Source organism: Labeo rohita, chromosome 16, assembly GCF_022985175.1.
Source record: "Labeo rohita strain BAU-BD-2019 chromosome 16, IGBB_LRoh.1.0, whole genome shotgun sequence".
In the NCBI taxonomy this organism is placed as follows: domain Eukaryota; kingdom Metazoa; phylum Chordata; class Actinopteri; order Cypriniformes; family Cyprinidae; genus Labeo; species Labeo rohita.
The window spans coordinates 730,265-746,988 of record NC_066884.1 but is presented as its reverse complement, the minus strand read 5'-3'; the positions used below and the strand labels follow the sequence as shown (position 1 = coordinate 746,988).

At 27.6% G+C, this 16,724-nt stretch overlaps 1 protein-coding gene across 3 annotated transcripts; it reads left to right on the top strand.

The window, feature by feature from the left end:
- Positions 1 to 3,137: 3,137 nt before the first annotated feature.
- LOC127178195 (nuclear receptor coactivator 7) lies at positions 3,138 to 16,427 on the top strand. 3 transcript variants are annotated; one of them, XM_051130914.1, is made up of 7 exons: positions 3,138 to 3,306; positions 6,147 to 6,297; positions 12,119 to 12,247; positions 12,377 to 12,529; positions 13,769 to 13,864; positions 13,956 to 14,029; positions 15,652 to 16,427. In XM_051130914.1, exons 1-7 carry the CDS (start codon positions 3,281 to 3,283, stop codon positions 15,785 to 15,787), a joined length of 765 nt encoding a protein of 254 aa, XP_050986871.1. In that variant the 5' UTR covers positions 3,138 to 3,280; the 3' UTR covers positions 15,788 to 16,427. The 3 variants fall into 3 exon arrangements, with proteins under 3 accessions (XP_050986871.1, XP_050986870.1, XP_050986872.1); XM_051130913.1 differs by having other exon boundaries at positions 3,151 to 6,297; XM_051130915.1 differs by lacking the exons at positions 3,138 to 3,306; positions 6,147 to 6,297 and adding an exon at positions 10,976 to 11,988.
- Positions 16,428 to 16,724: the final 297 nt, after the last annotated feature.

The window sequence follows — 16,724 nt, the reverse complement described above, 5'->3', positions numbered from 1 at the left end:
ATAAAATTAATAAATGATTCAAAATATGAAAAGCTATAACAGTATATCAGTGATCCTGAAATAACACAGAAAACTGAAATAATACTGAAATAATATTAAAATTATTTTATCTAGATGCCAAGGCAACATCTCTTATTTTTTAGTTTAACCTAAAGTACTAAAAATAAAAAATTAAATTAAAGTAAAATTAAGAAATAAAAAATCACAAAAACACGAAATTTAAATCAATCAATAAATGAAGAAAATAGCTAAAAGTAGAATAAAAACTGAAAATTTAAAATTATAATTTAATTAAATTGATCAAGTGAATGAAAATATGAGCATAAACAGTAAATCGGTGAAACTGAAATGACAGTGGTTTGTGAATGACTCTTCTTCTTGAGGCTTCTTGAGCTTCAGTGGAAGAAGAAAAATCAGAACGAGAAATGGTTCACTGTAAAACACCCTCTGAAACCTTTATTTTAAATTAAGGTGTATTTTGAGGAATTCATGAATAATCAAATGCATGTGCTGGAACTGCTGCAAGCGTAGTCTTTCATAATGCATTTTGTTTTTTGTATGAATTACCCATAAATTTGTTCTCTTGTATGAGGTGTTTCCAGAAGCCCAACTGAAATTTCTATTAAATTGATCTGTAAAATATAAAAATCTCTTATTTTATTTTATCTAATTGCCAAGGAAACATTTTTCATTTTTGTTTATTTTAACTTAAAGCACTAAAATACCAAAAAAAAAAAAAAAAAAAAAAAAAAAAAACAATATAAATAAATAAATAAATAAATAAAACAAAATCACAAAAATGAAAACAGAAAATCCGAATTAATATTTAGTGAATTAATATTTAATAAAATGTATACATTATTCAAAATATAAAAAGCTATAACAGTACATCGGTGATAGTGAAATAACAAAAAATTGAAATAATAATGAAATAATATTAAAAAATTTTTATCTAGATGTCAAGGCAACATCTCTCATTTTTGTTTAGTTTAACTTGAAGTACTAAAATAAATTAAATTAAATTAAATTAAAGTAAAGCTAAGAAATAAAAAAATATTAACTATAAAGACATTTAAGTAAATAATAATAGACAAAAATACAACAAAATGTCTAAGAATATAGCTAAAATGATAATAAAATTATTATTTAATACACCCTTTGAAACCTTTATTTTTAAGAGTGTAATTTGAGGAATTAATGAAGTAGAATTAAAATGAAATAAAATGCATGTGCTGGAACTGCTGTAAGTGTAGTTTTTCATAATGCATTTTGTTTTTTGTATGAATTACCCATGCATTTCTTAAAATAAAATAAAATAAAATAAAATAAAATAAAACCATATAAGATATAGATAGATCAATAAACAAAAACATAAATAAAACAGCAACAACAACAACAACATCTCTAAAATAAAAACAGAAAATGTGAATTAATATTTAATAAAATAATAAATTATTTAAAAAAAACCTGTATGGATGCCAAGGCAATAATAATATAAATAAAAATAATAACTAAAAATCAATTAAACAATATAAGATATAGATGAATAAACAAATAAATAAATACAAAAAAAAAAATCACTAAAATAAAAACTGAAAATGTCAATTAATATTTAATAAAATTAATAAAATTCAAAATATTAAAATATTAATTTATATTCAAAATATAAAAAGCTATAACAGTATATCAGCGTTACTGAAATAACACAAAAAATTGAAATAATGCTGAAATAAAAAAAATTATCTAGATGCCAACATCTCTCATTTTTGTTTAGTTAAAACAATTAATTAATTAAAAAATTAATAAAAATTATAAAGACATTTAAATAAATAAATAAGACAAAAATACAGCAAAATGACTAAGAATATAGCTAAAATTATAATAAAATATATTATTTAACTAAATTAATAAAATGAATTAAAATATAAACATAAACTATAATACTGAAATAATATAAAAAGATATTTTATACTGAAATAATATAAAAAAATGTAGATGCCAAGGCAATAATAATATATAATAAAAATGAATAAAACAATATAAGATATAGATGAATAAACAAATAAATAAATACAAAAAAAATCACTAAATTAAAAACAGAAAATGTGAATTAATATTGAAAAAATTAATAAATGATTCAAAATAACACACAAAAAATTGTAAATACTGAGAAAAAATACGTATTTTATCTAGATGCCAACATCTCTCATTTTTGTTTAGTTAAAAAAAAATATATAAAATCTATAAAGACATTTAAATAAATAAATAAATAAATAAATAAGACGAAAATACAGCAAAATGACTAAGAATGTAGGTAAAATTATAATAAAATATAAAAATATTATTTCATTAAATTAATAAAATGAATTAAAATATAAACATAAACTATAATAGTAAATCATTGATACTGAGTTAACACAAAAAACTGAAATAATACTAAAATAATATAAAAAGATATTTTATACTAAAATAATAAAAATTATGAAATAATAAAAAAATAAAAAAAATATTTTGTCTAGATGCCAAGGCAATAATACTATGAAATAAAACTAATAAATAAGAATGAATAAAAACAATATAAGATATAGATAAAAAAATAAATGCAAAAAGATGCACAGAAAATGTGAATTAATAATATAATAAAATTAATAAATAATTCCAAACATAAAAAGCTATAACAGCATATCTGTGTCTCGCATTTTGAGCTTCAATGGAAAGTGTTTGTACAAACGGTCGTTCATTTACTTACAGTAAATCTGTTTAGTCACATGACAGTTTTCTGCTTGATTACCTTCTACATTTGACTTTTTTACTGTTTTAAAATGTTCCTGACACTTTCTGTTTTGGATGTGTTTGCAGGTTAAATGCGAGGATGGTGTGTTTTTGCACACGTTGAGGACGAGCGGCTCGTGTTTGGCATCAAGTCAACTGTAAGTTTAATCAGGTTTTATTGTTGACGTGAAACACGATGTGCTCTGGAGCGGCTGATGTTTCCTTCTCGTGGTGTTATTTTAGATGGGACTTTATCTCTTTGGCATCAGATCTCAGACGTGAGACGGCACAGGACGTCGCTCTAGTTAATGTTTCACCTGCTCTTCTAACCCAGTTGTGAAACGGCCGTGAGGATCGGCCTGGAAAGACCTTCTGTGGGAGGGTTTTGTGCGAAAGCAGCTTATCTCAGCTCACACGCAGCTATAAAACACGGGAGACTCCGATCAGGGATTCACAGTTTCTGAACATCCGTCTTCATCGTCGTCTCGTCTCCGCTCCTCTGATCGACATGGGTGTCGCGTACAGCGTTGGAGAGTAAGTAGCTCACCGTCGAGGATCAAAACTGCGATCGGAAATCACTCCATTACAAATAAAGCTTGTTGATTCAGCGCTGATGATGATTCCATGCAAATCTTTCACTGCACTAATGATTCTTTATAGTGGAAGAAGATTCTATAACTTACTGAAATGTTCTACTAAGAAAAAAATGATTTTTTGAGAACTGATCACTGAAATGTTCTTCTAATTTTGTTATTTGCAAAAATCTAAGTGAAAATGCTTCTATTTTCCTTCTTTTTTTAATTATAAATTTTGTTTATTATATTTAACTAAAACTAAAACCATAAAAATGGTGTTACTGGAATTAAAAACAATTTTTTTAACTAAAATAAAATGAAATATAAAACAACTAAATGAAAAAAAATACAACAAAATTACCAAAAATATAAATACAATAAAAACATTAAGAAAAAATTCAATTCATTTTTAATTGAATTAATTAAATGAATTAAAATATGAATGTGTTTAAGACAGGGGTATTATATTTAACTAAAACTAAAACCATGAAAAAATGTGTTGCTTGAAATAAAATACACATGAACTGAAATAAAATAAAATATAAAACACTAAATTAAACCAAAAAAAGTAAGAGTGACAAAATACAACAAAACGATGAAACATATAAATAAAATAAAAACAGTAAAAATTATTAATATTTCATGAAATTAAAAAAAAATTAATTAAAAACATGAATGCATTTGAGACAGGGGTATTATATTTAACTAAAACTAAAACCATAAAAACGGTGTTACTTGAAATAAAATACACATGAAATGAAATGAAATAAAATAAAATATGAAAAAACTAAATTAAAAAAATATAGTGACAAAATCACGAACAATATAAATAAAATAAAAACATTAAGAAAAAATAAAAATAATATTTAATGAAATTAATAAAATGAATTAAAATATGAATGTGTTTAAGACAGGGGTATTATATTTAACTAAAACTAAAACCATGAAAAAATGTGTTGCTTGAAATAAAATAAACATTAACTGAAATAAAATAAAATATAAAAAACTAAATTAAACCAAAAAAAGTAATAGTGACAAAATACAACAAAATGATGAAACATATAAATAAAATAAAAACAGTAAAAATTATTAATATTTCATGAAATTAAAAAAAAATTAATTAAAAACATGAATGCATTTGAGACAGGGGTATTATATTTAACTAAAACTAAAACCATAAAAAACGGTGTTACTTGAAATAAAATACACATGAAATGAAATGAAATAAAATAAAATATGAAAAAACTAAATTAAAAAAATTAAGTGACAAAATGACGAACAATATAAATAAAATAAAAACATTAAGAAAAAATAAAAATAATATTTAATGAAATTAATAAAATGAATTAAAATATAAATGGATTTGAGACAGGGGTATTATGTTTAGCTAAAACTAAAACCATACAAAAAAATTGTTACTTGAAATAAAATAAACATTAACCGAAATAAATTAAAATATAAAAAAACGAAATAAAAAAAATTAATTAACAGTGACAAAATACAACAAAATTAACACAAATATAAATAAAATAAAAACAATAAGAAAAAATAAAAATTAAATTTAATATTTAATAAAATTAATAAAATGAATTAAAATATGAATGCATTTGAGACAGAAGTATTATATTTAACTAAAACCAAAACCATAAAAAATTGTGCTGCTTGAAATAAAATAAACAGTAAATGAAATAAAATAATATATATATATATATATATATAAAATTAATAGTGTCAAAATACAACAAAATTATAAAACATATAAATAAAATAATAACAGTTGAAAAATGCATTTGAGACAGGGGTATTATATTTAGCTAAAACTAAATAAAAAATGGTGTTATTATATACATTAACTGAAATAAAATAAGATATAAAAAATAATCAACAGTGACAAAATACAACAAACTGACTAAAAATGTAAATTAAATAAAAAAAGAAAATCTAAAAATAAATGAATATTTAATGAAAGTGATTTAAAATATGAAAACAAACTGATGCTGAAATAACACTGGTTTAAGAAAGGTGTTTCTCACACAAATTCTCTTTGAAACCTTTATTTTTATGCTTAAAGTAATTGCAGAAACGTGTAATTAAAATGAAATAAAATGCATGTGTTACAGCAACTGCATGTGTTTTTAATCATGCATTTTGTGTTTTATATCAAATCTGTAACTCAGAAATCTGATTGAAATGTGTTTTTAATTGATCTCTAATTTATTATACTTAATAAAATAATTGTTTTGGTGTTATTAAACTCCATTACACTTCTTAAATAACTCTGAATGTTGCATAACCCACACGTTCTGTCGTTTCTTCTTTCACAATCTTTCCGTCTGAACTACAGAAACGTCTCGTCTGTGCATTATGTAGATGTTTTTGGCTCTTTTCCATTTCGTCTCTCTTGATTTCCCCCGAAGGCCTCGATTACGGTTCGTGACGCAGCGTGTAGAGACTGTGAATTGTTTTCACTTTCCTCTACACTCATACCAAAGCCAATTCAATATCATTCCCAGATGTGCTGGCTCGTCTGTGCACCAGCAACAATGGGAATGAATTGCGTAACTGAAGTCTGACGCTGGCTGTAAAGGCATGGACCGTAAACGTCTAGTAATGGCATTTGTTTCTTGAGAAAATGGATTCGAGTCTCGTAAACCAATGACACTTTCACACGAGAAATTTTAAGGGCAGTTCCAGTGCATTGGGTCAGTCTGGGTCAGACAAACACATGACATTTACAGTTTATGTGAACGACTGTACGATTTGCATCATCATCTTTTTATCTGCTCTGATTCCCTTCAGAGTGGATCATCTGTACACATTCTTTGTCCAGTGGTCGCCAGAGACCATCTACAGCAAACACGGCAGCAAACGGGATTTCGTCACGGTCCACCCGCACGCGCTCGGTGTGATCGACTCCCTCATCAGTAATTCTGCCTCCAAAAAATGGGAGGTAAGTCATCGATAAATATTCACAATTCAGAAGTGTGAGTTTAAGGGTATTTTCTTCTGCTGCAAAAAAACTTAATGAAACAAAAATCTGCCACTTTAATAAAAAAAAAAAAAATGTAATTGGATGCATACATTCAAATAATGAGAAAAAAGCAAGAAGAAAAAGGGGATCTGAACGCCAAACAAATGCAAAATTCAAGTTTGAAGATTCACATGGATTTAAAGTTCACTCACAACTGTGAAACTATTTTCTTCAACTATTTTTTTAATAACTAAAACTGAAATAAAAAACTTAAAACTCTATTTTTACATTTATTTAAAAAAATAATTTAAAAAATGTTTTTACTAAAATTTTAACTAAAATTAAAATATAGGAGGTGGAGGAGAAAAACCTCTCCTAAATGTGAGCGGCAACATGCTTTTGCATCAAACTGCAAAAAAAAATATTTAAAAAAATTATTTTCTTTAGCTATAATTAAAACTGAAATAAAATGTTTAAAAAACTATAGACATTTAAAATGATTTAAAAACTAATAAAAATGACACACATTATTGTACCAAAATTTTAACTACAATTAAAATGAAAACTGATAATATAAAAATAAAAACTCATTCAAAATGTTAATAAAAACCATTAATATTAAGCAAGTGGTGACATGCTTTGCATCAAACTGCAAAAAAAAAAAAAAAAAAAAAACATTTTTCATTTTCATAACTAAAACTGAAATATTTTTTTAAACTATACACACACACACACACACATATATATATATATATATGTATATATATATATAAACTATTTTCTATTTTCTGTCATTGAAAATGACTTAAAATCTAATAAAAATGACACAAATTATTTTACCAAAATTTTAACTACAATTAAAATGAAAACTGATAATATAAAAATAAAAACTGATTCAAAATATCAATAAAATAATTAAAAATAATAAAAATGACAAAAAATATTTTACAAAATTTTAACTAAAATTAAAAAAAAAAAAAAAAAACTAATTCAAAATATTAATAAAAACCTCTCCTGCAATATATATATATATATATATATAGAGAGAGAGAGAGAGAGAGAGAGAGAGAGAGAGAGATAGAGATAGATATAAAATAATTTCTTCAACACTTTCCATTTTTATAATTAAACTGAAATAAAATGTTTAAAAAACTATAGACATTGAAAATGATTTAAAAACTAATAAAAATGACACACATTATTTTACCATTATTTTACCAAAACTCATTCAAAATATTAATAAAAACCTCTCCTAAATGCAAGTATATATATATATATAGTATATATATATATATATAATTTTTTCTCTTTTACATACTGCAATGAAATATTAAACTGAAATAAAATATTTAAAAACCCAATTTTCTTCAGGTAGTTGCAAATGCACATTATGGCCAAAACACACCTATGACTCATTAAGAGAATAAAGAAAACGCTTTTAGACCACGCGCTTAGATCATTAACACAGGACACATTAACCCTCTGCCTTTTCTCCTTCTCAAATCTTCCTGTTTGCACTATAGAAACGTCTCAGCTGTTCATTATGTGGAAGTTTGTGCTGCTGAGTTCCACTGAAGGCCTCGGTTACGGTTTGTGACGCAGCGTGCAGAAACCTTGGATTGTTTCCTTTCCTTCACGCATGTGAAACAGAATTCAATATCATTTCCAGATGTGCTGCACGTCAGTGCACCAGGAACAATGGGAAAGCGTAAATTTTTTTTTTTTTTCTTCAGCTACTTTTTTTAAAACTTTTTTAACTATATAGACATTTAAAAATGATTTAAAAAATAATAAAAAATGCAAAAATTATTTTAGCAAAATTTTAGCTAAAATTAAAATGAAAACAAAAAATATAAAAATAAAAACTAATTTGATATATTAATAAAAACCATAATAGTATTTCAATGATACTACACTGGATGTTAGAGTCGTCCTCTAATGTTTGAGTGTTTTCAATTAATTTTTTTTCTAAAAAAAAAAATAAACAAACAGACAAAGCAACATAAAATGCTTAGAAAATGCATTATATTCTGTAATAGATCTCATTAATGAATGTATTTCCTGTGGGTGGAGGTGAAAAAGAAAAAAAACACATGAAACTGAAACTTAAAGGACAAAGGCAATTTCAGGAAAAGGAGATTATTCCTTTAATGACTAAAATGTGATATTTCTGAAGACAATTATTAGGAAAAGCATCAGCTGACATGAAATGTAGCCTAAAATATGGAATGAGCCAGCTTTGGTAGGTTTCTCTTCTAATGCATTAATGGAAATACAAATCATCACAGATTGAGATATTAAAAAGATGAATTAATGAACGGGTGGAGGAAGAAAACCTCTCCTAAATGCGAGCGGAGGCATGCTTTTGTATCAGACTGCAATAAAATATATATATATATATATAAAAATAACTGTTTTCTTCAACTAGTTGCAAAGGCAACGTTTTATTTTTATAACTAAACTGAAATAAAAAAAATTAAAACTATATTTTTACATTTATTTAAAAGAATATAAAAAAAAAATTGTACTAAAATTTTAACTAAAATTTAAAATTAAAACAAAAAAGAAGGTGGAGGTGAAAAACCTCTCCTAAATGCGAGCGGCAACATGCTTTTGCATCAAACTGCTAAAACCCCCCCAAAAAACTCATTCAGAATATTAAGCAAGTGGTGACATGCTTTGGATCAAACTGCAAAAAAAAAACAAAAATTCATTTTTATAACTAAAACTTTTCAACTATACACATTTAAAATGTTTAAAAAAAAAAAAAAGTAAAAATTTGAACTAAAATTAAAATGAAATATATATATTTCATTTTAATTTTAGTTCAAATTTTTACTTTTTTTTATATATATATATATATATATATATATATATATATATATATATATATATATATATATATATATATATATATATATATATATATATATATATTAAAAAAAATATTTTCTTCAGCTTGTTGCAAATACAACATTTTTCATTTTTATAATTAAACTGAAATAAAATGTTTAAAAAACTCTATAGACATTGAAAATGATTTAAAAACTAATAAAAATGACACACATTATTTTACCAAAATTTTAACTACAATTAAAATGAAAACTGATATTTAAAAATAAAAACTAAAAAACAAAATATTTATAAAAACCTCTCCTAAATGCCAGCAGCGATATGCATCAAAATGCAATAAAATAGTGTGGATATATATATATATATATATATATATATATATACACACACACTTTTTTTTCTCTTTTAAACTATTTTCTTCTACATACTGCAATGAAATATTAATCTGCAATAAAATATTTTAAAAACCCAATTTTCTTCAGCTAGTTGTAAATGCATATCATGGACAAAAGACACCGATGACTCATTAAGAGAATAAAGAAAACACTTTTAGACCACGTGAAAATTCTCAAATCTTCCTGTTTGCACTATAGAAACGTCTCATCTGTGCATTATGTAGATGTTTGTGCCTCTTTTCCATTTTGTCTCTCTTGATTTCCACTGAAGGCCTCAGTTACTGTTCGTGACGCAGCGTGTAGAGACTGCGAATTGTTTTCACTTTCCTCTACACTCATACCAAAGGCATTTTAATGTCATTTCCATATGTGACCCTGGACCACAAAACCAGTCTTAAGTCGCTGGGGTATATTTGTAGCAATAGCCAAAAATACACTGTATGGGTCAAAATCATTGAAAAGATGATGTTCCATGAAGATATTTTGTAAAATTCCTACTGTAAATATAACTTAAACTTCATTTTTGATTAGTAATATGCAATGTTAAGAACTTCATTTGAACAACTTTAAAGGTGATTTTCTCAATATTTTGATATTTTTGCACCCTCAGATTCCCGATTTTCAAACAGTTGTATCTTGAACAAATATTGTTTATTCATAGCAAATCCATACATCAATAGAAAGCTTATTTATTCAGCTTTCAGATGATGCATAAATCTCAATTTGGAAAAATTGACCCTTGTGACTGGTTTTGTGGTCCAGGGTCACAAATGTGCTCGTCTGTGCAGCAGCAACAATGGGAAAGCGTGAATTGAATGGCTGAAGTGACGCTGACTGTAAAAGGATGGACTGTAAACGTCCAGTAACAGCGTTCATTTTTCAAGTAAATGCTTGAGTCATTTCCTTTTTTTTTTTTTTTTCTAACCAAGAAAAAAAACAAACAGACAAAGCAACACAAAATGTGTCGTAAATGCCTTATATTCTGTGATCGATCTTCCTTTTTTATAACTAAAACTTAATTTATTTGTTTTAACTATTTTAAATGATTTTAAAAAATAATAAAAATGATAGAAATTATTTGAGCAAAGCTAAAATTAAAATGAAAACAAATAAGATAAAAATAAAAACCAATTCGAAATATTAATAAAAACCATAACTATAGTATTTCAGTGATATTACACTGGATGTTAGAGTCGTCCTTTAATGTTTGAGTGTTTTCCGTTCATTTTTTTTCGAATCAAAAGCCAAACAAACAGACAAAGCAACACAAAATGCATAGAAAATGCATTATATTCTGTGACAGATCTCATTAATGAATGTATTTCCTGAATGCTTTTCCATCAAACTGCAAAAAAAAAAAAAAAAAAAATTAAATAACTATATATATTTTTTATATATATATATATATATATATATATATATATATATATATATATAAAATAAAAGTTTTTTTTCTTCAGGTAGTTGCAAATGCAATATTTTTCCTTTTTTATAACTAAAACTGAAATTATTATTTTTTTTAACTATATAGACATTTTTAAAATGAAAATGAAGACAATTAAAAAGTTTCCAAATGAAAAACCAAACAAACAGACAAAGCAACACAAAATGTGTAGTAAATGCACTATATTCTGTGTTAGATCTCATTAATGAATGTAGTTCCTGTGGGTGGAGGAAGAAAACCTCTCCTAAAAGCGAGCGGTGACATGCTTTTCCATCAAACTGCAATTAAAAAAAATCATAATAAAATATATATATATATATATATATATATATATATATACATAAAATTGAATATTTTTTCTTTATGTATTTTTTTCTTTAGCTGCAAATGCAACATTTTTTCTTTTTATAACTAAAATTGAAATGATTATTTTTAAACTACATAGACATTAAAAAAAAAAAAAGTAAATAAATAATAAAAATGACGAAAATTACTTTACTAAAATTTTAACTAAAAAAAAGATCTACACATTTTTTTCCAATGAAAAACCAAACAAATAGACAACGCAACACAAAATGCGTCGTAAATCCATTATATTCTGTGTTAGATCTCATTAATGAATGTACTTCCTGTGGGTGGAGGAAGAAAACCTCTCCTAAATTCTCCTGCGAGCAGCGACACGCTCTGCTGCCAGACCATATTTGGGCGCTCTTCCTCTTCTGATGCTCTTTCTTCAAAAACGAAAGCACAGTTGAAATGTGAGATGTGGGTGAAATGATGGGTGGAGACACACAAACCAATGAGGAGGAGAAACAGCGTATAAACAGAGCGCTCGCACGCTGCCAAACACATTCATAAAGTTGAGCACACGAGAGAAACTACAGCAGATCACTGACAAAATCAGTCAACATGAGGCCACTGCAGCACAGCATTAAGATCTTATACTTTGCCAATAAATCCGAGGAGCCGTTTGTGGAGGTTTGTGAGTTTTAATACACTGTAACGAAGCTCAATCCCTGAGGGATTGACTGAGAATATGGAAGGAGACAGCATAGAAGATGCATGCATTTTCACATGGATTAACTGTTTGTCATCTGTTTGTCTTCAGATCGTCACTGTGACACAGCAGAAGCAGCGCTGTCCCAGCGTCTGTAGCTCTGCAGACTCTGAACCTGAGGAGCTGCTGCCCGTTTTATTAGACCACAGTCAGATTCTCAACGAGCATCATCTTGAACAGGTGAGTGTGCTTTTACGAAACGATTCATTGAAATATGCATGCACCGATGGAGTGAAGGCACTGCGTGTTGTGTTACATGAACATGTCCAGTGCATCTGATGGATTGATGTGTGTGATGTGCGTTCACAGCTGATGCATCACATCCCGCCGCGGACTCAGGGTTATCCTTGGAAACTGATGTACAGCACCGCGCAGCACGGCACCAGCCTGAAAACACTATACCGACAGATGGGAGAGGTAGACAGACCCGTCCTGATGGTCATCAAAGACACAGACAACCAGGTACAGTCATGACATGCTTTCATCCAGTGCCCTTACACTAGAGTATTTGTAATATGCAATATCAGCTTTATTAGATGACAGGTGCACATGTGTTATTCATCTAGTATGCAGCATCAAACCTAGTACCTAGTAGTAGTATTTTAAGAAAAGCAACGTTTGCATGCATGTGCAAGTTTGCATATATTTTTGCCACTTATATTATTATTATTATTATTATTATTATTATTCTTTAGAAAAGCCAAGTTTGCCTGTATTTACAGTATTTAATATATGCTAAATACATCTTGGATTTAATCATTGCATTCGTGCATTTGGCAGATGACGTTATCCAAAAGTGACTTTGGTGTAAACATTATCAATTTGTGTTGTTCATTTGTTGGGAATCAACCCTATGATTTTGGCGTTGCACGCAGGGTTAATATACTGAAAAAAACGTAAAAGCATAAAAAAATGGCATTACTTGAAATAAAATAAGTATTAACTGAAATAAATAAAAAATAAAACTATATGTTAAATATATGCTAATTACAATTAATATAAATAATGATAAAAATATTAAAAATCATTTGATTTTCTTGTTTTTGTTTAACACGACTTCATGTGCTAAAATAATTCAAACTAAAATGAAAATTATTTAAATTATTTAAAAAATAAAACGTAAAATTTTAAAACAAAATAAACCTGAAAAAAATTTGATAAATACTATTGTATGGACATTAAAAAAAGACACACACAACTAAATTACCAAAAATTTCATTAAAATGAAAGCAGAATATATTTTTAAGTAGTTAATTAAAAATATGAATAAAAACTATAATAAAATCTCAATGATTTAAACTAAAATCTAATGAAATTTTCGTATTTTAATTTCATTAAACGGAAAACAGATTGTATGTTTTTTGTAATTAATTAAAATTATGAATAAAAACTATAATAAAATCTCAATGATTTAAACTAAAATTGAATGACATTTTTACATTTTCAAATTTTAAATTCATTACAAAGAAAACAGAATATTTATTTTTAAGTAATTTATTAAAAAATGTACAAAAACTTTAACAAAATCTCAATTATACTAAAATATCACTGGCTGATAGATCCATTCTCTGTTACTGAATGCTTTTGCATTTTTTCTAATCAAAAAACAAGATTAAACAACAAACCTGCTATTTTGTTGTGCAAGAAAACAAAGCCATTCATATCGTATCAAACTGACATTCTGTTGTTCTGTATTCTCAGGTTTTTGGAGCGTTTTGCTCCGATCCGTTCAAAGTGAGCAGCTACTGCTATGGTACGGGAGAGACGTTCCTCTACAGCTTCAGTCCAGAGTTTCAGGTACCTGCTGCTGCTCGATGATGAATTACTGATCGTCTCAATCAGTGCTTGTACGGTTCTGGTTCTGACTTGTGTTTGGTTCAATTTGCAGATCTTTCGTTGGAGTGGAGCAAACTCCTACTTTGTGAGAGGATTCCTGGACTCTCTGCAGATGGGAGGAGGAGGGTGAGTCCTTCATCATAGTAGCAGTGTTATCACTCTTCTGTCTCTTTTGCTCATCAAGGCGGCATTTATTTGATCAAAAATACAGGAAAATTCTGAAATATTTTTATAATTTCAAATATCTGTTTTCTATTTGAATATCTGTTAAACTGTAATTGATTTCTGTGATGCGCAGCTGAATTTTCAGCATCATTACTCCAGTCTTCAGTGTCACATGATCCTTCAGAAATCATTCAGATGTTCTGATTTGCTGCTTATAACAACATTTCTGATTATTAAAAACTTTTCTAATATTTTTGATCAATTGAATGCATCCTTGGTGAATAAAAGTGTATATATATATTTTTTTTAATTCATAAGTACCTCCTATTTTTGACCGTTAGTAAACCGCAATTGATGCGGAGTAAAGAGGAAGCTGTTTTACGCTACTATTTTTCGCTTCTGCTTTTTAAATGTGGAAGTGTGATAAAGGTCTATTGAGCAACAGATCATAATGTCATCTTTCATTCTCTCACTATTTTCACAACATTACATCACACTGTATCTCAGCTTCTGCTTTTTGGAAAATAAAACTAGAGTTTTTACTACAAAGCTTATGAAAACTAAGAATTCTTTTTTTTTCAGAATTGTGAAATATAATTGTGAGGAAAAAGTCAGAATTGTGTGATAAATAGATGCAATTTCCATTTTTATTTTTTATTCAGTGCTAGAACCAGAAAACTGGATAGAAACTTGACATTTCAGGGAAAAAGTCAGAATTCAGAGTTTATATCTTGCAATTCTGAAAAGAAAAACTTATAATATAAACTTTGTTAAATATGAATAGTTTATGTAGAGTTTTCCAGTGAATGCATGAAGCAATTAAAAATAGTAAAAATAGCATCTGCCAAACGCATGGAAGTAAATCTGAATTTTCAATGAATTATTTAAAAAACCCATATAAATAATATAATGAATAATATGTAAAATTATTATTATTATTATTATTATTATTATTTATTTATTTTTTTTTTTTTACAAAATTGTGAGATATAAACTCATAATTGTGTGGAAAAAGTGAGAATTGTGTGATAAATAGTTGCAATTTCGCTTTTTTTCATTTTTTATTCAGTGCTAGAACCAGAAAACTGGATAGAAACTTAAAAAAATCTGAATTCTAAGGTTTATATCTTGCAATTCTGAATAGTTTTTAAATGCAGTGCATAAAAGCATCTGCCAAATGCATGGATGTAAATCTGAATTGTCAATAAATGACTAAAAAAAACATAAATAATATAATAAATATAATGAATAATATAAAATTATTATTATTATTTTATTTTTATTTTTTTTTTAGAAAATTGTGAGATATAAACTCATAATTCTGTGGAAAAAGTCAGAATTGTGTGATAAATAGTTGCAATTTACTTTTTTACATTTTTTATTCAGTGCTAGAACCAGAAAACTGGATATAAACTTGACATTTCAGGGGGGAAAAACAGAATTCTGAACTTATTTCTTGCAATTCTGAATAGTTTCCCAGTGAATGCATGAAGCGATTAAATATAGTTTGAATGCAATGCACAAAAGCATCTGCCAAATGCATGCAACTAAATCTGAATTTTGTCTGTTGTTTGTGTGTTCAGGGGTCCGTTCGGCCTGTGGTTGGATGCTGACCTGTATCACGGCTCCAGTTATTCATGCGACACCTTCTGCAACCGTCCGCTCAGCCTCCATCATGACTTCACCATTCAGGATCTGGAGGTGTGGACCTTCGTCTGAGCGCAAACCGGTTCCTGCCGTTTCCCGGCACCGTTCCGCCGATAAGAACAACACGATCGTTGGCTCCAGCTGCGAAAGTGCCGCGACTCGTCTGATAACTCTAACAGAACCTGTTCTGTTCCTCATTTGCGAGCGGCTCGAGCGTTTCTGCTAAATGAAGGAACAATGATGTACAGTAAATTTAAAGATAACAAGTCGAGGCAGGATTTTGAGCTTCAGTTCCTATTTCCAGTAACTGTGCACGTTCCTGAGGCCTGACAGGACCTGAACGCATTGCTCAAGGCTGAACACGCTGCCTATGTAGGCAACACAACACACTAGATGGGTACTACTGACACTCCTGAGGCACTTTGCGATGAGTTAAGTGTTTAGTATCTTTACTGTATTTTAAAATGCACTTAGAGGACAAATTGTTTACTACACTGATTTGTGTCTTGCTGACGTGAAAAAGGATTTGAAAAGGAAAAATGTTTTGCTGTATGATTGTGATTTTTACTACGACTACTGTTGTTTTTTACTCTATTTAATATTTGTGAGCACATGGTGAATTATTTGTAATTTTGTGTTTATTGTGCAGTGCTGGCACTGCCTTTGTAAACTGCTGGGTTTGGGATTTCTAATAAAGCACATTTTCATTAAACTCTTTCAGTTTTGTATTTTCTGGTTAAGTAATGTTTTTATTAAGACTTTAAGAGTTTGAATGCAATGCTTTCAAGCATCTGCCAAATGCATTCATGTAAATCTGAATTTCCAAAGAAAGAAAAACTAAAAAAATGTCTGATCCCCATTGACTTACATAGTATTTTTTTCCACTCTATGGAAGTCATTATGGAAGCTACCAGCAACCGTTTCTTCAGCATATCTCCTGTTTTGGGTGAACTGTAGCTTTAATTGATTTGAATGAAAAAAAAAAAAATTATACTCAAATCGTGATCAA